Source organism: Peromyscus maniculatus, chromosome 4 (assembly GCF_049852395.1).
Source record: "Peromyscus maniculatus bairdii isolate BWxNUB_F1_BW_parent chromosome 4, HU_Pman_BW_mat_3.1, whole genome shotgun sequence".
In the NCBI taxonomy this organism is placed as follows: domain Eukaryota; kingdom Metazoa; phylum Chordata; class Mammalia; order Rodentia; family Cricetidae; genus Peromyscus; species Peromyscus maniculatus.
The window spans coordinates 135050775-135075055 of record NC_134855.1 but is presented as its reverse complement, the minus strand read 5'-3'; the positions used below and the strand labels follow the sequence as shown (position 1 = coordinate 135075055).

Genomic DNA, 24281 nt, shown 5'->3' with positions numbered 1-24281 from the left:
GGGGAGAGAGGGAAAGAGGGAGAGAGAGAGAGAGAGAGAGAGAGAGAGAGAGAGAGAGAGAGAGAGAGAGAGAGAGAGAATGAGAGTGTGTGTGTGTTGGGTCATAAGATAATTCGCCCGGGGGGCACTGGGCGGGGAGAGCGAGAGAGGCCGTGTGTGTTGGGGTGTGTGATGTGGTGTGGTGCTGGGGACTATCCCAGGGCCTTGTACACAGCTAGGCAAGTTGGCAAGTTGCACCACTCAGGTAAATCCACAGGCCTTGGGGTTTTGAAATGAGGTCTTGCTAAGTAACTCTTGTAGGCCTTACATCTGTGTGACCCTCCTGTCTCTACCTCCAAGAGCTAGAATTAGAGTCACACTCCACTCTTGCTGGCTGAGTTGAACTTTTCAGGCCTTGCCAAACTGTGGCTGTGCCATTTTTCTTTTCTGCCTGGAGTCAGAGAGATCTAGCTCCATTTCTCCTGACTTTCACAAACACTTATTTCCTGTCTTTGGGATTATACGGTCTTGGTTGGTGTGACACATAGCTAGCTCATGGGATTTTGCTTACTTATTCCCTGATGACTACTGATACTGATCATTTTCCATGCATACTGGCCATCTGTCTGTCACCTTTGGAAAATGTCTTTTTAGAGACTTTGCCCACTTTTATTTGTAAATTTTCTATAGTATATGGTTTTGTCAGCATATCCTTTTCTTTTTATATATGTCTTGGTTGTACCATTCAAAGAATGGTCCATTTAATCTAATAAAACTTTGATCATATAGTTGCTCACAGTATTCCTTTATTGTTAACATCCATGGGATCATCGACCCTACTCGTAGTTCTGACATTAGTAATTTGTATCCTTTTTCTTGGTTAGAGTTTATTGATTCTATTTTTCTTTATAGACCCAATTTTTAATTAAAATTTTTTCCTCTACTGATTTCCTGTTTTTTTAATTTAATCTTTCCTTTTTTATTTTTCTTCTTTATCTTTTTTTATATTTTGGGGGGACAGGGGGTTCTTTAAAGACATGGCAGCAACATGTCTTTAAATCCCAGCACTCAGGAGGCAGAGGTGGGCAGATCTTTATGAATTTGAGGCCATACTATTTTACACAGTGAGTTCCAGGCCAGTCAGGATGACACCGTTAAACTCTCTCAAAAACCTACCTAAAACAAACACACAAATCACCCCCAAACAAACAGAACAAAAACTGCTTAACCATTTGGGAATCTCATTGCTCTGAGGCTAGTGTCAAACTCATGTTTGTCCTTGTACCTCAGCCTCCCAAGTGCTGCTGAGATTACACATTTGAGCTGTCAGTCAGTGCACTGGCTAGTTCTGTGTGTCGACATGACACAAGCTAGAGTCATCAGAGGAAGGAGCCTCAGTTGAGGAAATGCCTCCTTGAGATCCAGCTGTAAGACATTTTCTCATTTAGTGATCACTGGGGAGGGCCCAGCCCATGGTGGGAGGTCCCATCCCTGGTCTGGTGGTCCTGGGTTCTGTAAGAAGGTGGGGTGAGGAAGCCATGGAAAGCAAGTCAATAAGCAGCACCCCTCCATGGCCTCTGCATCAGCTCCTGCCTCTGCTATCCTGCCCTGTTTGAGTTCCTGTCCTGACTTCCTTCACTGATGAACAGTGATATAGAAGTGTAAGCCTAATACCCCTTTCCTCCTCAACCTACTCTTTGGTCATGGTGTTTTGTTGCAGTAAGAGAAACCCTAACTAAGACAGTCAGCTTGAATTTAATTATTTTTGGTCTCATTTTATTTATTTTCTTCTACTTTCTTTAGGCTTTCTCTGGTTTAAGGTAGAAGCTTAGGATATGGTCTAGAGCTATTTCTTCTTCACTGATACATGCTTTTGGTATGCTAAATTCTTTCCTAAATCCTGATTTTGCCATTTCCTATAAATTATCTTTTCATTTAGTTCAAAATATGTTTACATTTCTGTTGAAGCTTATTTGACTTAAGTTATTTAAAATAGGTTACTTCATCTCCAAATACCTTAAACTTTCCAACTGTTCTGTTCACTAGTTCTAGACACATTACTTGGTGGTTTGAGAGCACACTTTGTACAGTTGTACGTTTTGAAACTTGCCAGGGTGTGCTTTGTGGCCAAGGATGTGGTCTGTCTGGTGACTGTTCCATGTGACTTTGAGAATAATTGTGTGTTCTGCTCTTGTTGGATGAGATGCCCTGCAGATGTCAGATCTAGTTGATCAGTGGTGGCACTCATGTCAGCCTTGTCCTTACTGATTTTCCTGCCTGATTGAGGATTCATCAGTTCAAAAATTCATCAGTTTCTCTTGGTACTTCTTTGAGGTTTTGCATCCTATATTTTGGTATGATATTGTTTGGTGCACACCTTTTAAGAACTACCACGTTGTCTTGGAGAGCTGGCACCTTAGCATTCTGTCATGGCCCTTTTTATTCCTAGCATTTCTCTCTTCAGAACTCTGCATTGTCTGAAATTCATAGAACTCCTTAAGCTTTCTTTTATTGTTAACATGATTTATCTTTCTCCATGCCTTCTACTTTATTGATTTTTTTTAAAAGATTATCTTATGAGTGTTTTGCTTGCACATATATATGTGCACCACATGCATGCATGGTACCCATAAAGTCAGAAGAGGGCATCAGATCTCCTGGAACTTGATCCTCTGGAACTGTAGTTTTGATGGTTGTGATCTGCCATGTGAGCGCTGGGAACCAAATGTAGGTTCTCTGCAAGAGCAGTAAGTGCTCTTAGCCACTGAACCTTCTCTCTAGACTCCTGTTTGCTTTTTGAGACAGGGTTTTGTGTAGCCTTGACTAGCATTGAACTCACTAGATAACTGAGGCTGGTCTTGAATGTCTCCTGACCTTTCTGCCTCCACTTCTCAAATAGTGGGTTTACAAATGTGTGCCAACACATAGGACTCTGTCCCTATACTTTTAACTGATACAGAGCACCATTTTTAAGGTAGTTTTTTTAAAGATATATTTTTATTATTTTAATTATGAGTTTTTAAAAAGATATATTTTCATTTAATTATGAGTATGTGTGTAAGTCTATGTTTGGGTATGTGCATATGAAGCAGAACCTGAGGAGGCAAGAGCCACTGGAATTCCCTGGAACTCAAGTTACTGGTGGTTGTAAACTGCCTGATGTTGGTGCTGGGAATTGAACTTGGGTCCTCTGTAAGAGTGGTACAGGCACTTAACCCTGAGCCATCTTTGTAGTCACTATAAAGTGTTGGCTTTTTTTCTTTTTATTCCACTGACATATATATTACTATATTTTATTCATAGGCTCTTCATTGATACTGTTTCTAATTAGTTTCTGAAACCAGTGTGCAGGCATTGGTGTGCTCCGCCCTGCATAGACGTGTACAGTGATTAGTGAGTGGGACGTAGGGGGTGGAATCCGTCACACGTGCAGCTGCACTGTGCCCGTTCTACTTTTGTGGATTGATTGAGCATCTATATGACAGCACTGACTCCTCCCTTAGTGTGGGGGGTGTGTGTGTGTGTGTGTGTGTGTGCGTGTGTGGTTTATGCACATGGTGTAGGTGTGTTCCCATGTGAAGACCTCAGGTCTGCCTGTTTTGTCCCTCTTCACCTTGTTTTTTTGTGACAGACTCTCACTCACTGGTGCTCATCTCTTCACCCAGGCTGGGGGCCCCCGAGCGCCAGGCTGGGGCTATAGATGTGTGCTGCTGCACCTGACTTTTTAGTGGGTGCTGGGGATTTGAACTTGGGTCCTCGTGCTGGTGGTGGGAGGCAATCTACTGAGTGAGCCATCTTCCCAGCCCCAATTATATTTTTTTAAAAGTCATTTTTAGCTGCGTGTGTGACTTATATCTGTAATTCTACCATTCCAGAGGCTGAGGCAAGAGGATTGCTGCTAGTTTGAGACTAACCTGGGCTTCAAAAGAGTATGTGTGGTGTTATAGTAGGTTATTTATTTATTTTGGATTTTCAAGGCAGGGTTTCTCTGTGTAGCTCTGACTGTTCTGGAACTCACTCTGTAGACCAAGCTGGCCTTGAACTCACAGAGATCCGCCTGGTTCTGCCTCCTGAGTGCTGGGATTAAAGGTGTGCACCACCACCGTCCGGCAATAGCGGCCTGTTTTATTGGTTGCCCTGGAGTTTGGAGCAATGTTTGTGAGTGGAACAAGTATCCCAGTTCTCTCATACCCTTCTAAGATAGCTGCTATTCAGTTCACTTCTCCATTTGCTGTATCGCCTAATAATTGTTGCTGGCATTTGCATTTTGGATTCATTTAGATTGGAAAAGTTAATTTATGTTCATTTGTTTCATCATCAGCCCTCTTTGTGTATAGTGTATAAATGACACATTGGAAGAGACAGGTAGTCATGGGTGCTTAGTTAAACCAGAGTTTCTCACCAATATCAGTTTCCTTATCTCTAAAGAGCTACCTCTCATATTTCTGGTAGGATAGGTCAAGTTTTGTCTGGGAAGGTTCATATTTTTTTCTTTACTTTTGAAGGATAACCTCACTGAATCCTGTGTTGCCAGTGGGTGTGATTTTTAACCCCTGTACCATGCTTTAAATATTTTATCCTGTTTTTGCTGTGTGGCTTCAGACAGTATGCCTAATGTAACAGTTTTTCTCTTCTGGCGTGTGTGTGTGTGTGTGTGTGTGTGTGTGTGTGTGTGTGTGTGTGTTTACACATGCATGCATGTACCTGTGCATATGTTCAGGTGCAGTGCACACTCACTGTGTGTTCGTAGATGAGAGGACAGCCTCGGGTGTTGTTTCCTAGGTGCTATCTCCCTTGTTTTGGGAGATAGGATCTCTCATAGACTGGAGCTCCCTGAGTAGGCTTGTCTGGCCAACCAGTTAGCCCCAGGGAATCCTTGTCTCCACCTCCCCAGCCCCGGGATTACAAGTGCGCTTACTACATTGGCTTTTCTTTTCTTTTTTACATAGGTTCTGGACATTGAACTCGTATCCTCATACTTGCAAGCGTTTACCAACTAAGCGCCCTCTCCAAGCCCTTTGACTCATTTTGTCAATTTTTTAAAAAATATTATAAAGGAGTCCTTATTTTTTTGCTTAGTGATAATACCTGTACTAGTAACATTTGTTGAGAAAACTGTTCCATGGTTTCTGACAGTTTTGTCAAAAAATCAACCTTGGGACATGGCGGCAATGTGCCTTTAAATCCCAGCACTCAGGAGGCAGAGGTGGGCAGATCTCTGAATTTGAGGCCATACTCTTTTACATAGTGAGTTCCAGGCCAGTCAGGACTGCACAGTTAGACTCTCTCAAAAACCTGCCAAAAACAAACAAACCACCCCCAAACAAACAGAGCAAAAATTGCTTAACCATTGGGGAATCTCATTGCTATCCACTGGTCTAGGGTGTCTTTATGCTCACCCAGTCTGTGCAGTCTTGATTAATGTAGACGTGATGAAATTACAAATCAGGAAGTCAGGAATTCAGATTCTTCCAACTTAAGGCTGTTTTGACTGTTCTGTGTCGCTGGCATCCCTGTGTGAGTTTTAGTAGCAAATTATCAATTTCTACAATGAAGACAGCTGGGCTTTGATAGGAATTACATTGAGTCAACAACATAGGGGGTATTGTTTTAGTAATAATAAGCAGTGTGGAAGTTATTGCCAATTCAGTAAAATCCCATTCCTTAAACATGAGATAGCTTTCCTGTTTTTTTTTGTTTTTTTTTTGTTTTTTTTTTTTTTTTGTGTGTGTGTGTGTGTGTGTATGTGGGGTAGGGGTGGTAGGGAGGTGGGGGGGGGGGGGAGCGGGGGAGGATTCTCACTGTATAACTCAGCCTGGCCTTGAACTTGAGATTCTCCTGCCTTGGTGTCCTTTAATATCTTAACAGTGTTTAGTTTCCTTGTATAAGTCTTGCACTGCTTTTGTTAAATTTATTCTTAAACATCCTATTTTTGATACTTTTATAAATGTAATTGATAATCAGGATCATGTTATCTGTGAATAGAGTATTCCATATTTTCAATTCAATGTTCTTTGTGTTTATAATACATAGTCAAATGGAAGTGGTAAGAGCAGACATCTCTGGGTCTTTTTCTTCTTGATCTTAGTATGAAAACATTAGTCTTTACTAGTAAGCATGATGTTAGTTTTAGACTCTTTATAAATACCTTTAGCTGGTTGAGAAAGTTCTGTTCTGCTTCTAGTGTGTGCAGAGTGTTAATCATGAAGACCTGTTTAGTTTTTGCCATTTTTCGTCTGTCTTTTTACATGTCTCGAGTGTGTGTCGTCTCTTGGTTTTCTGTATTGTAGTAGTTGATATGTTGAACTATTTTCCTTCCCGGGATAAATCCTGTTTGCTTTTGTTAAATGTGTTGCAAGGTTTTTGCATCTATATTGGTAAGAGAGTGACTTGTAGTTTTCTTGTGGTGTATTTGTCTAGATTTGTTACCAGAATTCTGGCCTCATCTATTTTGTGGGAATCTGAGTATTTGTGTTATTATCCTTTAAATGTTTGATAGCATGTGAACCATTGCTCTGGATCTAGACTTTTCTCTGGAGGTCTTGGTTGTTGCTGTGTGAATCATCCCTAATTCAGCCTCTCTGCTTGGTGTTACAGGTCTGCTTGATAACTCTGTTTCACAGCTTGTGTTCTCCTAGTCATTTCCTCTAGGAAATGGTCATTTGTTGCCATATGGTCCTTTACAGTGCTCTACTATAATCTCTTTTGCTCTGATCAGGTCGGTAGTAATATTCTCTCATTTGTTCCCGAATTTAATAATTAGAAGCTACAGTTAAAACTTTGTCCATTAATTGACCTTTTCAGAAAATCTTGAAACTTTTAATTTTGTTGATATTTGTGTAGTTTCCTGCTTTTAATTCCTTTTCTTTCTGCTGCCCTGTTTTTTGTTTGTTTGTTTTTGTTGCCATGCTTGATTATTTCCCATAGTTTCTCATGATAGGCTATTGGCTTGTGATCTCCCATTTCTAATACTGTTTAGAGCTCTCTAGTGTCATGGTGCTCAGATAGTCCTATAGGATGGCTTCTGCAGGGTCTCACAGCGGTAGGTGCTTGCTTTCCTTCTTCAGGAAAAGAAAGAGGTTTTAAACCTTTTGTTTTGTTTTGTTTTATTTTGCTTGTATTGATTTTTGAGGGTGAGCACTATAAAATTGCTGGTACACAGACATTTTTGTTGTAAGGAGGAGTATTTCCCTGTGTTTCACCCTAAGACAAAGCATTCTTTTGAACACTTTCCGTAACCCCTCATGCTAATCTAAAACACACGTGTAGGAAGAATTATGAGACTTGTCTATCATCACAGGGCATTTGTGTTCAGATAAACCCAAACATTGAAGGCCTGTTTGCTCCATACAAACCATAACAAGATCTTTTGATTTGATTGAATCACAGAATTTCCTATCTGGTCCTTGTAATGGTAACGTGTTAGTGAAAATCTTCATAATCTTATATTTTTGGTTATGAGCCTAGCCTTTAACGGCTGAGCCATCGAGGGAAAGAGAGCCTATGGGAGCGGGAGATCCCAGCTGGATCAAGAACAGAGAGGGAGAACAAGGAATAGGAGACCATGGTAAATGAAGACCACATGAGAAAAGGAAGAAACAAAGTGCTAGAGAGGCCCACAGAAATCCACAAAGATACCCCCACAATAGACTGCTGGCAATGGTCGAGAGACAGCCGGAACTGACCTACTCTGGTGATGGGATGGCCAAACACCCTAATAGTTGTGCCAGAAACCTCATCCAACGACGAGGCCTATGGCACTCGCTTCCGGCCTTTATTCCCACTAATGAGGCAGCTCTCATTTCCCAGTCAGTGGCACTCAGAGGGCATCGTATAAACCACCGTGTACACCTGGGGCGAGCCTCTGCCATCCACACGTCTCTAATCTGAGGCACAGAACACACGGCTCCAAGGTGGGGGACAGGATCAGGACCTCTGAATAGGTGAGACAGTTGATTAACTTGATCTGTTTGGGAGGCATTTAGGCAGTGGTACCAGGTCCTGTGCACATTGCATGAGTTGGCTGTTTGAAACCTGGAGCTTATGCAGGGACACTTGGCTCAATCTGGGAGGAGGGGACTGGACCTGCCTGGACTGAGTCTACCAGGTTGATTTCAGTCCTCGGGGGAGGCTTTGCCCTGGGGGAGGTAGGAATGAGGGGTGGGCTGGGGGGAAGGGGAGGGGGCCAGGAGCAGGGAGAACAAGGGAATCTGTGGCTGATATGTAGAACTGAATGGTATTGTAAATAAAATAAAAGGAAAAAAAAAGAAAATATTTTTTTTTAAGATTTATTTATTTATTATGTATACAGCATGTATGACTGCTTGCCAGAAGAGGGCACCAGATCTCATTACAGATGGTTGTGAGCCACCATGTGGTTGCTGGGGATTGAACTTAGGACCTCTGGAAGAGCAGTCAGTGCTCTCAACCTCTGAGCCATCTCTCCAGCCCAAGAAGTTCTTCATAATCTGCTCATCTTCTGTCATTGTGCTGTTGCTCTTATTGATACCTTCAGACTTTGTTGTTGTTGTTTTGAGACAGGGTTTCTCTGTGTAGTCCTGGAACTCGCTCTGTAGACCAGTCTGGCTTTGAACTCAGAGATCTGCCTGCCTCTGCCTCCTAAGTTCTGGGACTAAAGGTGTGCGCCACCACCACCCAGAGCCTTCAGACATTTACTCAGTTCCTGCTCTGTGCAAGTTGAATGAAAGTGAGAGAGAGAAAGAAAGAGAGTGAGTGTGTGAGTGTTTTCACAGTTTGGTACCTACCTGCTCTGAAGTAGTGATCATAGAGGAGAGGATCAAATGAACTGGGAACTGTGTACAGTAGGTTGAAATATGTAATGGGTGAAACCCCAAAGTAGGGACCAACGCCTTAGGAAGGAGAGGAAAGTTTCTAGCTGTTGCCTGCACTTAACTATATATATGTATTTCTGTTTCTATGTGAATGTATCCACTTGTGTGTGGGGGCTGGCAGAAACTGGAACTGGAGTTACAAACAGCTGTGAGCTGCCCAGCATGTGTGCTGGGAACTGAACTTGGGTCCCCTGTAAAAATATGAAATGCTCTTAATCACTGAGCCTTCTCTCTAGCCCCTGCCTTGATTTCTTTTTTTTTATTTCTTTGTTTGTTTATTGCTTTGTTTTGAGGCAGGGTTTCTGCAGCCCAGGCTGACCTGGAACTTACTATGTAGCCCAGGATTTTTAAACATGGCAGCTCACAGCTGTTTGTAACTCTAGTTCTAGGGGATCTCACACCCTCTTCTGGCTTGCATGGGCACCAGGCCCAAAAGTTGTGTACAGACATACATGCAGGCACAACACCCTTACACATAAAATAAATAACTTACAATTGTAATAAAAGTTTCTTTACATTTTTAATGTTTTTATTAAATATGTGTGTGTGTGTGTGTGTGTGTGCCCCATGCTGTGGTGTACATGTCAGGGTTGGGGGATGATATATGGTGTTAATAAGTCCCTTCCTCCACCTTTACCTGGGTTCTAGGAATCATAGTTGTCAGCTGGTGTAGCAAGCAGCCTTACCCACTGGGTCATCTCCCTGGCCCTCGTTGTCTTGCATTTGAAGGAAAACAAGCATTTCCGATAGAAAAGACTGGGAGAGAGCCTCTGGGCAGAGGGAGAAAGAACATGTACAGGGAACACAGCTGAATTTAGAGTCTTGAGTGTGCACTGGGAAAAGCAGGAAGCTGGCAAGTAGGGGTGGATTCAGAATGGTGCTGTTTTAGGAGCAGAGGGCTTAAACTTCAGGTTATAAGCTGTTGCAAGCACCCGAAGATATCTTCAGAGCCACCTTTAAATTGTCTCCCTGGGTGTTTGGGAGTCAGCTGCTCTCTTTTGCCAAAACTTCTTCCTTGCCAGTAATATGTTTGTTTTATTTGTTGTTTATTCACAGTTCACTGAGACCTTTTTGACCGAGAGGGACAAATTATCCAAATGGAGTGGAATTCCTCAGTTGCTCCTTAAGCTGTATGCCACCAGCCACCTCCACAGTGACTTCAATGAGTGCCAAAACATTCTCAAGGTAACTCATAGAGAGAGGCCTTAGAAAGGCTGTGCTCAGGTCTCCAGATGTCTCAAACTGTTGGCCTTTTAAAAATAGCCTGTTTTGGTGTGAGCTGTAGAAGTGGAGAAGTTCAGCAGCTTTGAAAGAAGAAAATAATCACTAGTTATTTCATCTCCAGAGTCAGTCAAGGTGTGTGTCGCTCTGGGAAGCTGTTGAAGCAATGCTTCCTTGGTTTGGGAGGTCAGCACTGTGCCCTCACCCCCACCTCCTGTGGTGCTGTGAAGGAGCCCAGGGCCTTGCAGATGCTAGTCAGAACTGTGCTCTGAGCCCCTACCCCATCCCTCCCCTTACACGACATTCTTTTTGAACAGAATTTTAAAGGCTCCGTGTTATTGAAGGCTCTTGGAAGGGGCTTTATGGCTGTCAATAATTATCACTAATGTTAGATTGAAGTAGATTGCTGGTTAGGTTGAGAGTATGATGACATTGTTCTAGACACGTGTTCTCCGTCTTGAATACTGTCTCAGTGCTGGGCCACACACTCAGTTTCCGATTTGGGGGCTGGGTCCAAACAGGATTTAGAGAAATAGCTGGAGCTACAGCTATAACCTGTGTAAGCCTGTGGTCATAAAAAACTGAACACGGGGCTGGAGAGATGGCTCAGCGGTTAAGAGCACTGGTTGTTCTTCCAGAGGTCCTGAGTTCAATTCCCAGCAACCACATGGTGGCTCACAACCATCTGTAATGAGATCTGGTGCCCTCTTCTGGCCTGCAAGCATGCATGTAGACAGAACACTGTATTATGATAAATAAATAAATCTTAAAAAAAAAAAAAAAACTGAACACTACAGTGCTCTTCAGAGGTAAAGTGTCGATGAGTATCCAGGTGTATTCTAAACATGCTTATTAAATAAACCTAGTTTTCCCTTTGTGAAGAGATATTACCTGTTCTTCATCTTTTCACAGTCTTATTAAGAGAAGTAATATAGCTCCTCTGTGTGCCTTAAAATGTTTTGCAAGGTGAGTGTGCTGCCGACCACTCAGTCCCAGCATTTGGGAGGCCAGAGGCAGGTAGATCCTGTGAATACAAGGCTATCCTTTACTACATGGTTCCAGGACAGTCAAGGTTACATAGTGAGTTCCTGTCTCTCAAAACTAAAGGTGCTTTCCAAAAACCTTGTTACATTTAATTCCTACCAAGTCTCTAAGTTACAGAATTGAGGTGAAATTGAAGGCTTGGGAATTTAATACCAGATGATCTTGACTTTATTCACTCTGTGAATACATACTTGAAAATTGCTGTGTAAAGCAGTGTACTGTGAGATTCTTTTCTGTCTGTTAGCTGTGTTTTATGAACAAAGGATGCCATGCCCCTCCCAAAGTCTGAGAACCACTGCCTGTACCTGCCATGCTGAATACCTCCTCTGCTTTGAGACTTAGAGGAGGAAACAAGCAAGAATCTATTCCAGCTTGTCTTCAAGGAACACCAATTTAGCTTAGGAAAGGAAACCCTGGGTTTGTAAATAGTTGCAAAGTAAAGTGCTAAATGTCACCAATGACTTAGAGATCCTTTGGGTGGCTGTAGAAGATCATCAGAATGCCTTTAACTTGGAGAAGTCACTGAGGACTTCCTTCAGGAGGTCACAGTCCAGCAGAGATTTGGTTATGGCTGCAGAACCAGTTGTTCTTAAAACACCTAGTAACTTCAAGTAGCAGCCACCGTCTTCTCTCAGCAGTGCTCAGTAAACCAGAGGTTTGTCTGCTTCCTGTGTATTTACTGTAGGGCCTAAAGCTGTTTAGAATGTCCAAAATGGCCTCACTAGTGCCTGGCGGGTTGTTGGTGGAAGTCAGCTAAGGCTACGTGGTCTGGCCTTCCCCCGGGGGCTGCCGAGCCTCTCACAACATGACAGCGAGGCTCTACAGTAGCAAAAGCCAACTCCGTTGTAAGGCCTTTGTAAGGCTTATGTCTAAGTGTACGGTGTCGCTTCTTTGCATTCTGTTCATTGAAATAGTCACACCAGCCAGATTCATGGGAAAAGAACTCCAAGGGTCCTGAATACTTCATTGAGGGCTAGCCTTGTGCTCAGGGGGTTTCAGTTTGTGACTAAAATGCATATTTTAGTGATGAATTTTAGATATTTAGTTATTTCTGGTCTGTGTTAAATTCTAAAACGGAATCTGTCCATACTTTTTTTGAATCAGGAGATTTCCCCTCTTCTCTCCATGGAAGCAATGGCATTTGTAACTGAAGATAGGAAACTTACTCAAGAAGCTACGTATCCAAATACATATATTTTTGACTTGTTTGGAGGTGTTGATGTAAGTAGCTATTTAATACTATTAATCATTTGAGAATTTAAAATTAAAAGATCTAAAACATTTCAGATCTTTTAATTTTAAAAACATTTATTGTGTGTGTGTGTGTGTGTGTGTGTGTGTGTGTGTGTGTGTGTGTGTGTGTAGTTCTTCCACCATATGAGTCCTGTGAATTCAACTCAGGTCATCGGGCTTGGTGGCTTGTGCCTTACCCTGCTGAGCCCCCTCTCTGGTCTGAGTTTTAACTTTGAGATCAATGGCATTTTCTTACATTGAATCACTATAGTGTTTGCTTGGGAGGAATTTTGTGAAGTGCTAATATAACCACCTTTTAAAAAGTAAAGGTGTGTTTCCCAGTGTCTCTCTCTGAGGAGCTGTTGTGATCACTAGTTCTCACGTGCCTCAGAGATGCTCTGTTTGTTTGCACGTGCATGTGTCAATGCTCCCCATCTCCAGCTTAGTTTCCTTTCTCCCCACATGCACTGGCAGGTTATTCTCTTCTACTTTGCTTTTTTTCCATGTGACTTACTAAGGGGGTACAGTTTCATTTCTGTACACCTAAATCTGCTATACTTTAAATATCTGATTAATACTTCCTGATGTAAATTGTACCATGGTTTATTTGCTCAGGCCCCAGTTGAACATTTAATTTTTTTTTTTTTTTAATTTTTTTTTAAGATTTATTTATTTATTATGTATACAGCAGGCCAGAAGTGGGCACCAGATCTCATTACAGATGGCTGTGAGCCTCCATGTGGTTGCTGGGAATTGAACTCATGACCTCTAGAAGAGCAGTCAGTGCTCTTAACCTCTGAGCCATCTCTCCAGCCCGAACATTTAATTTTTCCACATCTTTTTTATTACAAACAAGATTGCAGAAGGTTGTTTTTTTTTGTTTTAAACAGACTTTTGGAGCCAAAGCATGTATATCTTTTATTTATTAATCTTCAGTTTATACCAATCAAATTTAAATCCTAGGAACAACGTATAAGCATATCTTTTTACCCATAGCATTACAAACATGCTGTATATGTGTGTATTTTAAAAAAATTATTTCTGTTATTTTTGAAGTTATAATGTAATTATATCATTTCTCCCTTATGTGTATTTTTTAGGGTTGGGGATTTAGCTCAGTGGTAGAGTGCTTGCACAAGCACAAAGTCCTGGGTTCAGTCCTCAGCTCTGGAAAAACAAAAACAAAAAACAAAAACCTTAAGCCGGGCGTGGTGGCGCATGCCTTTAATCCCAGCACTCGGGAGGCAGAGGCAGGCGGATCTTTGTGAGTTCGAGGCCAGCCTGGGCTACCAAGTGAGCTCCAGGAAAGGCGCAAAGCTACACAGAGAAACCCTGTCTTGAAAAAACCAAAAAAAAAAAAAAACAAAAACAAAAAAAAAAAAAAAAAAAAACCTTATTTGATGTGTATTTTTTAAAGATTTATTTTCACTCTATATATTAAGTGTTAATGTGTATGCCTGCATGAATTTCTGTGCACCATGTGTGTTCAGTTGCCTGCAGAGGCCAGAAGAGAGTGGAAGATCCCCAGAACTGGAGTTGTAGATGGTTGTGAGCTGCCACATGGATGCTGAGAATCCAACCTGGGTCTTCTGGGTCTTCTGCAAGAGCATCATGTGTTCTTAATTACTTAACCATCTGTATATATCTCTTGTATATATTCGTTCTGTGGACTTTGTTATAAAAGTCGAGTCTTGATACAGAAGAGCACACTGGTAATTACCACAAAATGAATTCCCTTTTGTCCTGCTGCTCAAATAAAGAAAGAGAACATGCCAGCACCTAGGAGCCTTTCCCCCTTTATGTTTCAAGTCTTTACTAAGCAGATACAAGGAAAGGAAAGGGAAAAAGTACATTTCTCTATAACTTTTTTTTTTTAAACGAGTTTATTGAGATACAGCTCACATGCCGTACAGTTAACTGTAGCAGAAAGTTTTCCTGGTCCTGTCTGGCTCCTGCGGCCCCATGGTCTGCAGCTGCTCAGACCCAAGCAAACACATGGAGGCTTATGTTAATTAAAACTGCTCAGCCATTAGCTCAGGCCTACCACTGACTAGCTCACTGGCTAGCTGACTAGCTTTACCCGTGTGCCATTACATGTTGCTCCCTGGTGTCTCCTGACTCAGCTTTCCTCTTCCCAGAATTCTCCTTGTCTACTTATCCCACCTATACTTCCTGCCTGGCTACTGGCCAGTCAGTGTTTTATTAAACCAGTGTTCAAAAGCATTATCCCACAGCAGTTAACCGATTTCAAGTATACAGTTCATTGTTTCTTCACTTTTTGGCTAAGGTCGAGTGTAGTGTGTATAGTTGATTATATTTAGAGGCATCACCACAGTCAGTTTTAGAATATTTTCATTATACTCCTAAAGAAACTCCGTGTATTAGCTGTTACTCCCCTGCTGCAAATCCTCCCCCTGGCAACCACTGATGTCCCTTTTGGCTCTATAGTTATTTCTTTTTTTTTTTTTTTTTTTTTTTTTTTGGTTTTTCGAGACAGGGTTTCTCTGTATAGCTTTGTGCCTTTCCTGGAACTCACTTGGTAGCCCAGGCTGGCCTCGAACTCACAGAGATCCGCCTGCCTCTGCCTCCCGAGTGCTGGGATTAAAGGCGTGCGCCACCACCGCCCGGCTTATATAGTTATTTCTTGTAAGTGGAATTATGTAATACACGGTCTTTTGTGATTGGCTTTTTTGACGTAGCACAATGCTTTCATGCTTCATGTTGAAGCATGCATAAATACTCCTTTTCATATAGCCAACTGATACTACACTATATGGATGTATAGCACATTTTGTGTATCTATGCCTGCTAATAGGCAATGGCCTGTAATGAAGACTATGGCTTATAACAGTTTTGAACAAGTTTCTGTGTAGACACCTACTTTCCTTTCTTTAGGTGTATACTAGGAGTGAAATGGCTGGGTCACATGATAACTTGGTGTAATTTTTTTGAGGGAACTGGCTGACTATTCTCCAAAGACGCTGCACCATTTCATGCTCCTGTCAGCTGGTGCCTGTCCTGGAACTCGCTCTGTAGACCAGGCTGGCCTTGAGCTCACAGAGCTCTGCCTGGCTCTGCCTCCCTAGTGCTGGGATTAAAGGTGTGCGCCACCACCGCCCCGTTCTGATTTTACCAATACTTTTATTATCTGTCATTTCTGTTACTCCCATTCCAGTGACGGTGAAGTGCTTCACAGTGACTTGGATTTGCATTTTCCTGATGGCCAGTGATGTTGACAGTCTCCCATGTGTTTGTCATTTGCTTCTCTTTAAAGGACTGTTATCTCCTAGTCCCATTTTCAAATTGGTTTTTTTCTTTTTTGTTATTAAGATGTAAGTCCTTTATGTATTTTCTCCATAGTTTAAAATTTTTTTTAGCTGGGTGGTAATGGCACACGCCTTTAATCCCAGCACTTGGGAAGCAGAGGCAGATGGATCTCTCTGTGAGTCTGAGCCAGCCTGGTCTCCAGAGCGAGATCCAGGACAGCCAAGGTTACACAAAGAAACTCTGCCTCAAAAAACCAAAATAATAATAATAATAATATAATAAGCCAGGTGTGGTGGTACATGCCTTTAATCCCAACACTCAGGAGGCAGAGGCAGGCAGATCTCTGTTAGTTCAAGGCCATCCTGGTCTACAAAATGAGTTCCAGGACAACCAGGGTTGCTAACCAGGGAAATCCTGTCTCAAAATAATAATAATAATAATAATAATAATTTAATAGTAATAAAAATTACTGTGAGTGAAATTGGATATTTTCATGTATTTGTAATTCCTTTTCTTTCAGTTATCTGTTAATAGCTATTTTTTAAATTTGGTTATCAGCCCACTCATTTATTTATTAATTCACTAAAGCTTATGTGTATGTGTGAATGCCAGCATCTATGTAAGTGCACCATATGGGTGTCTGGTACCTGTGGGGTCCAGAAGAGTGTGTCAGGTCCTCTGGAGCTGCCATGTGAGTGCTGGGAAGCAAACCTTTGTTTTTTGGGTTATTAAGACAAGGTGACCTGTTGCCCAAGTTAGTCTCCAATTTGCTATATAGCCGAGGATGGCCTTGAATCACTGATCTTCCTGCCTCTACCTTCTAAGTACTGGTTATTTAGAAGTACTGGTTACAGGTGGGTATGACTCTCCTAACTTAAAACTTTGCCTTAAAAAAATGCCATTTTCTTCTTCTTTTTTTTTTTAATCCCTGAGACAGTATCTTGTTAAGTTGCTCAAATTGGTCTTATACTAGCTCTGTAACTCAACTTGGCCTTGAATTTTCAATCTTCCTGCCTCCCAAATAGCTATGGTTATGTTCCTATGCCACTATGCCTGGCCACAATGGAATTTATTGTGAATGTCAAGATTGTTCCGTCTTTCTCACGCCTGGCCTTCACTTCTCCCCTTCTTCCCTCCTTCCTGATAGAACTGCACTCTGGCATGGGCTAGCGGGGCAGGAGCTCCCACTAGCACTCCTACCCCAGCCCCGCTGTTCCTCCACTGTTGCTCAGCATTCCTTGTTAGTCAGGGTTTGTGACCCTGGAGCCTTTACTTACTCAGACCTCTACTTCTGAATTGCTCATTAAGAATTGTATATAGGAGGAGCTGAAGAAGTAGTTCAGAGGTTGGGATCACTGGCTACTCTTGGAAATGATCGAGTTCAATTCTGGAACCTACACGGTCACTCACAACCATCTATAACTCTGGTCCCAGGGTTCCAGTGCCTCTTCTGGCCTCAATGAGCCTGCGTGCATGCAGTGTACATACAGGCAGAATACTCATACACATGAAAACAGCAAAAACGGAAAACAAAGAAATGTGTGTCAGAGACTAGGGAGATGGCTCAGTGGATCAAATCACTTGCCCTAAAAGCCTGAAGACCTGAGTTTGAGTCCCCAGAATCCATACAACAGCCAGACACTTAGCAGGAGCATCGGAAATCCCGGGTCTGGGTCAAATGAAGTATGTCTGATGGTCAGGTGTAGCCATGCTTGGCATTCAAGACCTCTTTCTTACTCATTGACCTCAGCTTGTATTCCCACTGAGCTTGTTTTAGAAAAGTACATGGTGCAGCTGAGCATCTTACATCTCGAGAGCTCAGGAGATTGTGAAAAGTATTGACTGATACCCAGGAACTACTTAGTGGAAGAAGAGAACTGATTACCACAAGTTGTCCTCTGACTTCTACAGATGCCAGGGCACCTGTGTGCCCACCCCCTAAAATGATTAAACTTTTTAGTGTGTGAAAGGAGGACTGAGGCTGGGTAGCAGGTTGACCCAGCCTAGCACTCAGCACAAGCAGAAGGCTGCCTTCAGAGCGCTTTCGCTGTCAGCCCCAGTCCCGTGACCTCTTTCTTGTCTCTTGCCAGTGCAGTTAGCTTTAAGTGCAACTGTGCAGAAAGCCAAGCCCTGTAAGTCTCCAGAAGTGACAGATGGGTACCGATGCTGAGGGTTTTCATTTTGTCAGCTACTGTCTCACGTCAAAGCCCCTCCCCTTGGTTCTGGATATCGGAGTCACTCACCACACGTAGTCCCCCAGGAAGGATTTGGTTTCTTAAGATTTGTTGCTGGTTGGAGATAAGCAGAGGCTTTCTTAGATCCCTCAGCTGATCTCTAGTCTTAAAGGCTGCCTGTGGGCTTTAAAACAGAAGAAACAGAGACTTTGAAAATGCTGTGGGATCTTTTTTCTGCCACTTGGCTTGAGGTGTCTCGGATGCACTGTCCGATGTTGGCAGTGGCTGGAAAGGGCTAGGAGAACATTTTGGTTCTGTTCAAAATTGTTCCTGATTTGACTTAAACAACAAAATACCTATTTATGGTAAATGTGTTTAAATATGCAGGCTTAGCTGTTTTGTTAGCACAGAGATTATTTTAAAATATTTAAGTAGAAAGTAGGCTGGAGGTGAACACTTATAATCCCAGTACTTGGAAGGCTGAGGCTGAAGGATCATGAGTTGGAGGTTAGCCTAGGCTACCCAGCTAGACTGTATCTCAAAAACAACAAAAATACTGAAATAGGAAGCAACTTTATTCAAAAATTAAAGCCCTTATTACAAAAGTAAGAGCTGTTCCTTAGGGGCTGGAGAGATGACTCATGTAAGAATGTTTCTACTCTTGCAGAGGACTTAGATTCTGTGCCCAGCACCCAAATGGCAAATCACTTCTGTACCTCCAGTGCCAGAGGATGCAGTGCCCTCTTCTGGCCTTCGGGAGTTACTAACTCTAGCTGAAGTGCTGCTTTTGAACCTTACAGCCTCCTAGAACAAGAGTTTGTGACAGCTTCTTGGACCACAATGTTCATAGTAAAAATTGTTTTGTGAGTTGTGCTTTGAGTTAATTTTGAAGGTTTTTTATTTTTTTGTTTTCAGCTTCTTGTAGAAATTCTTATGAGGCCTACAATCTCTATCCGGGGACAGAAACTAAAAAGTAAGTATGTTAGGTGCCGGTCCTCATCCCAATATGCCAGAAATATCTTCCAGTCCACTCTAGAGCTTGCTCTGTCCATCCCAAAGAAAACAACGCATGACATTAATTGTATATTTACTAGAAATGAAGATACCTTTAAAGTACCTTTAAAGAAAAAACCATGAAAACCATTGATTTAAAGAGGTGCATCTTTGTACTTTCCAATAATCACTTGGTCCAGCTTTTGTCTCCTTTGGAAATTGTTTTGTTATATGTGTAGTTATCTGAGAAAGCAAGAGATAGCCTGATAAGATCATTTTGTTGAAACAGCCTGTCAGCTCATCAGATTTTTGTTATAAAGGAGATTTATGCTCTTGTAAAAAGTTTGGTTACGTTGGATATAGTGGTACAACTCCTCTATTCCCAGCCTCTGAGGCAGAAGCAGGTGGATCTCTGTGAGTTTGAGACCAGCCTGGTCTACAGAGTGAGTTCCAGGACAGTTAGAGCCATAAAGAAAGAACTTGTCTCTAAATAAATAAACAAGGAAAAAAGTTCAATCATTGCCAGAGTCATAAATGGGGAAAAGTGTTTGCATAATTCATAATTTTTTAAGTTGGGTGATAGGTTTAGTTGTAGTATTTTTTACAGCTTACATGTGTGACAGGTACTCTTTTTAGGTTTCAGTATTTTTTTTTTTTTAAATTCTACCTTAAAGGTACACTTCACTCTGCCTTTAAAAGCCTGAGATTACTTCAGTTAACATCCCTGCGTGTGTATGCGTGCATGCGTGTGCATGTGTGTGTGTATGTGTGTACGCGCACGTGCGTGTGATATATACACATTTTAAATTTGCACCTACATCAATAGGATGTACTACTATGTGAGGCCCCATTTATGTATACATTAGTAGTTAGAGAGTTCATATTCTTTTTTGATGAGGCAGGGGTGAGGAAGGCTGGCTGAGGATGACCTTTAATTCCCAATCCTCCTGCTTCCACCGTCCAAGTACTGGTGTTGCAGGCTTGTGTCACCTTGTCCTGTTCTCATACTCACTTTGAGTATCTGTTTTATACTCTGACAACAAGTAGCATCTTTTAATGCAGTGGTTCCCAACCTTCCTAATGCTACGACCCTTTAATGCAGTTCCTTGTGTGGTGACCCCCCAACCATAAGATCATTTTGTTGCTACTTAGTAACTGTAATCTTGCTACTGTTATGAATTGAATAGTCATGTAAATATCTGATATGCAACCCCTCTGAAAGGGTCACTTGATCCACCCACCCCGGCCTGTGACCCACAGGCTGAGGTCCCCTGATTTAATGGCTGGTTGGTCACTCTTGGTCTCTTCCCTCCCAGTAGACTTGTGGGTACCATGAGGAGTGGGGACTTCTCTTCCTCTTGTGCTTGTAACTCCACATTAAAATGAGCAGTGAGCAAATTCTTAATGAATGCCTGAATCTAACTCCCTTTGGAAATGGAAAGTTGAGAACTATTGGAGTAATTTTGATTCATTCTACTCTGAATTCATTAAATAAATAAACAAGGCAAAATATGTCAAATAGGTTGAGAGGTAGTAATGTGGGCCCCACATACCTACGTAGTCCAAAGTAGATGAGCAGCCCATCTGTCTGGCCAGGCTAGTCTGACAGGGCCACTCATTGGGATCTTGAGAGAGATCTTGATGTTAGAGTTTATGACAGTGAGGAAATGAGTGGAAACTGTTTTTCTTTTTTAAATAATTTATTTAATTTTATTTTATGTGCATTGGTATGAAGGTGTCAGATCCCCTGGAACTGGAGTAATAGGTGGTTGTGAGCTGCCATGTAGGTGCTGGGAATTGAACCCGGGTCCTCTGGAAGAGCAGCCAGTGCTCTTAACTGCTGAGCCATCTCTCCAGCCTGGAAACTGGTTTTAAAAATAAATGCAACACCAGATAAAGCACTCTGCTGTGGCTCAGACTCAGTTTTATCACCTCTGGGTTTGGAGCTCATAAAATTAAGTTCCTTTTTGCGCTGCTGCCATGTTCTGGTCATAGATAAGTGGTGAGTTCTTTTTTATTGGAATTGACAGTATATCAGACATTAGAAGCCACTGTTCCCTAATATAAATAGTTGTAACAAGAAAACCTACAACCCAGCTGCAAATCTGAGGCAGAAGTGATGTTTGTGTTTTCTCCTAGTAGGGTTTTCATGGGAATATGGAGGAAGAGTCTGCTCAGGGTTCTTACACTCCAGATACTAGTTGTTCTGATTTTGAAAATGCAACTTGAGTCTTTTTTCTGGTGGCACTGTGATGTGGAGAGGCGCTGGTGTTCACTTAAAGCGACACAGTCTAAGCGCACACCCACCTCCCGAGTGCTGGGACTGTGGCACACAACACGCACCCAGCCAGCAGTGTGCTAATGTGACACCGTGTTTTCTGTGAGAATAATAATGCTGCTCCTTCCCTTTCAGTAAGTGATGAGATGTCGAAGGACTGCTTGAGCATCCTGTATAATACCTGTGTCTGTGTGAGTATTTCTGCTGCTACAGTACCCATTTATACCCTACTTTATCTTCACTGGTGAGGCAAGAATGTTTGAGTGGGATAGCAGACATGAGAGCTGTCTTCAGCTATTTAAGGGAATTGCCCTTATTTTCCGTGTGCCTAAGAATCAGGACCAGCAGGTATTAATAATGGAGAGGTAGAATTTTGTAGCACTTAATTAGAGTTAAAACTGCCTCAACAGGCTCCAAACCCCATAGCCAGTACCCCCTCCCCTCAGGTGTCCAAGCAGGGACTGACCACTACTTGTAGAAGGGTGACAAGTGTTGGCAGAGTGTCTATGTCCTGTAAGATAACCTTTAACTCCATTCTGCCTGTTCCTTCATTTCCTACTGGAAAACAAAAGCCAGAGGTCCTACCCATGTATTGACTAGGACAGTCTGCAGGCTTGACCACTGTGTCAAGAAGAATGGCGAATAAAGGCAGAGCTGAGCACTTACTGTTGGAAGTTGGTTTTTGTGCCCTGAGCCTGGTCCACAGAGTGTTTGCCATCAAACTGACATCACAGGACTGTCGTGAGAACGCAGTGAACTCACGGGTGTGAATGTACGCCGCCGTAAGCAGTGTGTAAATGTTGGTTGTTAAAGGCTAAGTGCTGACTTTGGGACTTACGGTAGATTTACTTGTCACGGTGCACAGCAGAGCATGCTAAGTGCTGCTGTAGACGTGAAGCCGCCTGTCATGGAAGCAAAGGAAGCCCTTGGCTCTGTTTCTTGTCTTCTTCTAAAGAAGACTGCAGGCAGTATGCTGAGAGCACAGACTGAGAAGTGGATGAGGCCAGCACGGATAGCACAGGTGCTGTGCACACCGGTGTCTGCGATGCTTACGAGCCTTGGATTATAATGCCGGCTGTGTGGTTATTATATATTTCCTTAGAGCCCCTTTTTTTGAAACAAGAAAAATAATTACCTTGATACTGTATTTTATTTAACACATCTGGTAAGAATATTATCATTCCAATTAGTTTTTAAGATATTTTACTTTTTTTTGTACCAGTCCTTCAGGATCCAGTGTGTCTCACATCTGCAGTGTGTCTCAGCTAGGATGAGCTGCTTTTCAGGTGCTCAGTAGCTCAATAGCCACGTTTTTACAGCTAGTAGCCCAGAACAGCACAGGCAGGTCTATAAGACAAAAGGCTAATTGTCAAGAATGTCCAACTATCTTTGCAGCTCAAGTTCAGTAATATTAAAACAAAACAAACAAACAAACAAACAAAACAGCATGGAAGAGAGTGACTCCATAATTGTCAGGTTTACTATAAGATGTTTTTAAATTGTGACCTAATATCAATCAGAGACATTCTAGGAAAACGGTTCAGTTTTAAAAACTTAAGGCTGCAGAAATGGCTCATCTAGTAAAGTGCTTCCCACACAAATTTGATCCCATGTAACAAAGGAGACGTGGTGGCCAATGCCTGTAATTGCGGTGCTGAGAGGGCAGAGGCAGATGGGTACCCAGGCCTCACTGACCAGCCAGCCTAGATTGCTTGATGAATTCTAGGCCAGTGAGAGACTCAGCGCATTCTTGTCTATCTCTTCATTTTGAAGATTAAATTCGATTAACACATTTATCTCACTGATTATGAACTTTTCTAAATTTGGAGTACCCACTCACCAGTTTAAAATCCAAACTCTTGAACAGGACTTTGAGGTGATTTGTCAGCTAGTCCTTTTATTCCTTCATTACCCCTTGTTTTTATTCTAGCCTTTAAATGTCTCCCATGAGCTAGGTCTGCTGTAGATAGCAGAGGTGTGAAAATAGAGTACCTGTTACATCACAGTCAGTGGATGGAGGGTCACGTTTGGTGAAGGATGTGGACAGGTGTAGACCAGGTGCTTTGAGACTTCAGAGTAAAGAGAGTGCCTGTGTTTAGAGTAGACGATTTTACAGAGAAGGGATCACCTGATGAGTTGGTAGGCTTGCTTGCCTGTTCCCATCTTTGGCAATAATTTATGAACAACAAAAGCATGTTATATGGTAATTAAATATATATGTATATATATACATATACTTAAGTGAGTGCATGTGTGTAGAAGTCAGAGAACAGCTTGTAGGGAGTAATTCTTTCCTTCTACTGGGTGGGTTCAAGGATCAAATTCAGGTTTGTTGAGTTGGTGGCAAGTGCCTTTACCCATCAAGATATTTTGCTGGCCCCAAAGCATATTCTTGACTAAAGAAAATTGCACCCGTAGATAAGATACAGAGAGTAAATCCCATGTGGTCCATTAAACAGATTAAACAACTACCAGAATCTGCTATAAATAATTTCAGACTTTTGTATGCTGCTTTATGTAGAAGCCACATTTCATGGCAAACTTTTTTATTCTACAAAAGGAAAAAAGAGGTGGGGTGGCGGTGGCGCACACTTTTAATCCCAGCACTTGGAGGCAGAGCCAGGCAGATCTCTGTGAGTTCGAGGCCAGCCTGGTCTACAGAGCTACACAAAGAAACCCTGTCTCGAGAAACCAAAAAAATCTACCAGCAGACACTCATCTTGTTCCGGTTTAATGGTTGTGACAGATAGGGACTTTGTGGGTAGTATGTCCTTTAAGGGAGGAACAAAGAGGTAAAGTAGGAATCCCTGTGTGCTTCAGTGTTAACAGCACGTCACTCAGCCTGACCTGACCTGAGGTAAGCCTCTGGGGGATTGTCCCTGACAGATACTGTGCACCTGTTTGAAGGACCTTTGAGTATCAGTCAGAAGAATGAGTTCATTGATAGCAGAGGAAACTAAGCCTGTTGGTTACTTCCAGATCACTCTGGCTCCACGATAGTTGCTAGACAAGAGCGTTTACTGCACTCTCACTGGAATCCTCCCGGACTCTTGAGATAGCCGTGTACAGGTGAAGAAATGGAGATCCAAAGGTCAGCAGTGATTGCTCAGGGTCACCTCGATGGAATTAGAATTTAGTTTCGACCCTCGAAAGTCACGCTTTAGACAGCAAGTACGTTCCGATTGAGACTGTTCTGATGGAGACTGGCCTGCAGAAGCCTTGCACAGCCCTCTTAGGAAG

General features: G+C 42.3%; 1 protein-coding gene across 2 annotated transcripts in view; it reads left to right on the top strand.

Moving 5' to 3' along the window:
- Trpc4ap (transient receptor potential cation channel subfamily C member 4 associated protein) overlaps positions 1-24281 on the top strand; it is a 73537-nt gene that overhangs the window by 13460 nt on the left and 35796 nt on the right. For both annotated transcript variants that reach the window (XM_006988254.4, XM_042276585.2), the window contains exons 2-5: positions 9888-10016; positions 12201-12317; positions 18686-18743; positions 21177-21232. In XM_006988254.4, the coding sequence (XP_006988316.1) occupies positions 9888-10016; positions 12201-12317; positions 18686-18743; positions 21177-21232 (360 nt within the window). The remainder of the gene's footprint in view (positions 1-9887; positions 10017-12200; positions 12318-18685; positions 18744-21176; positions 21233-24281) is intronic.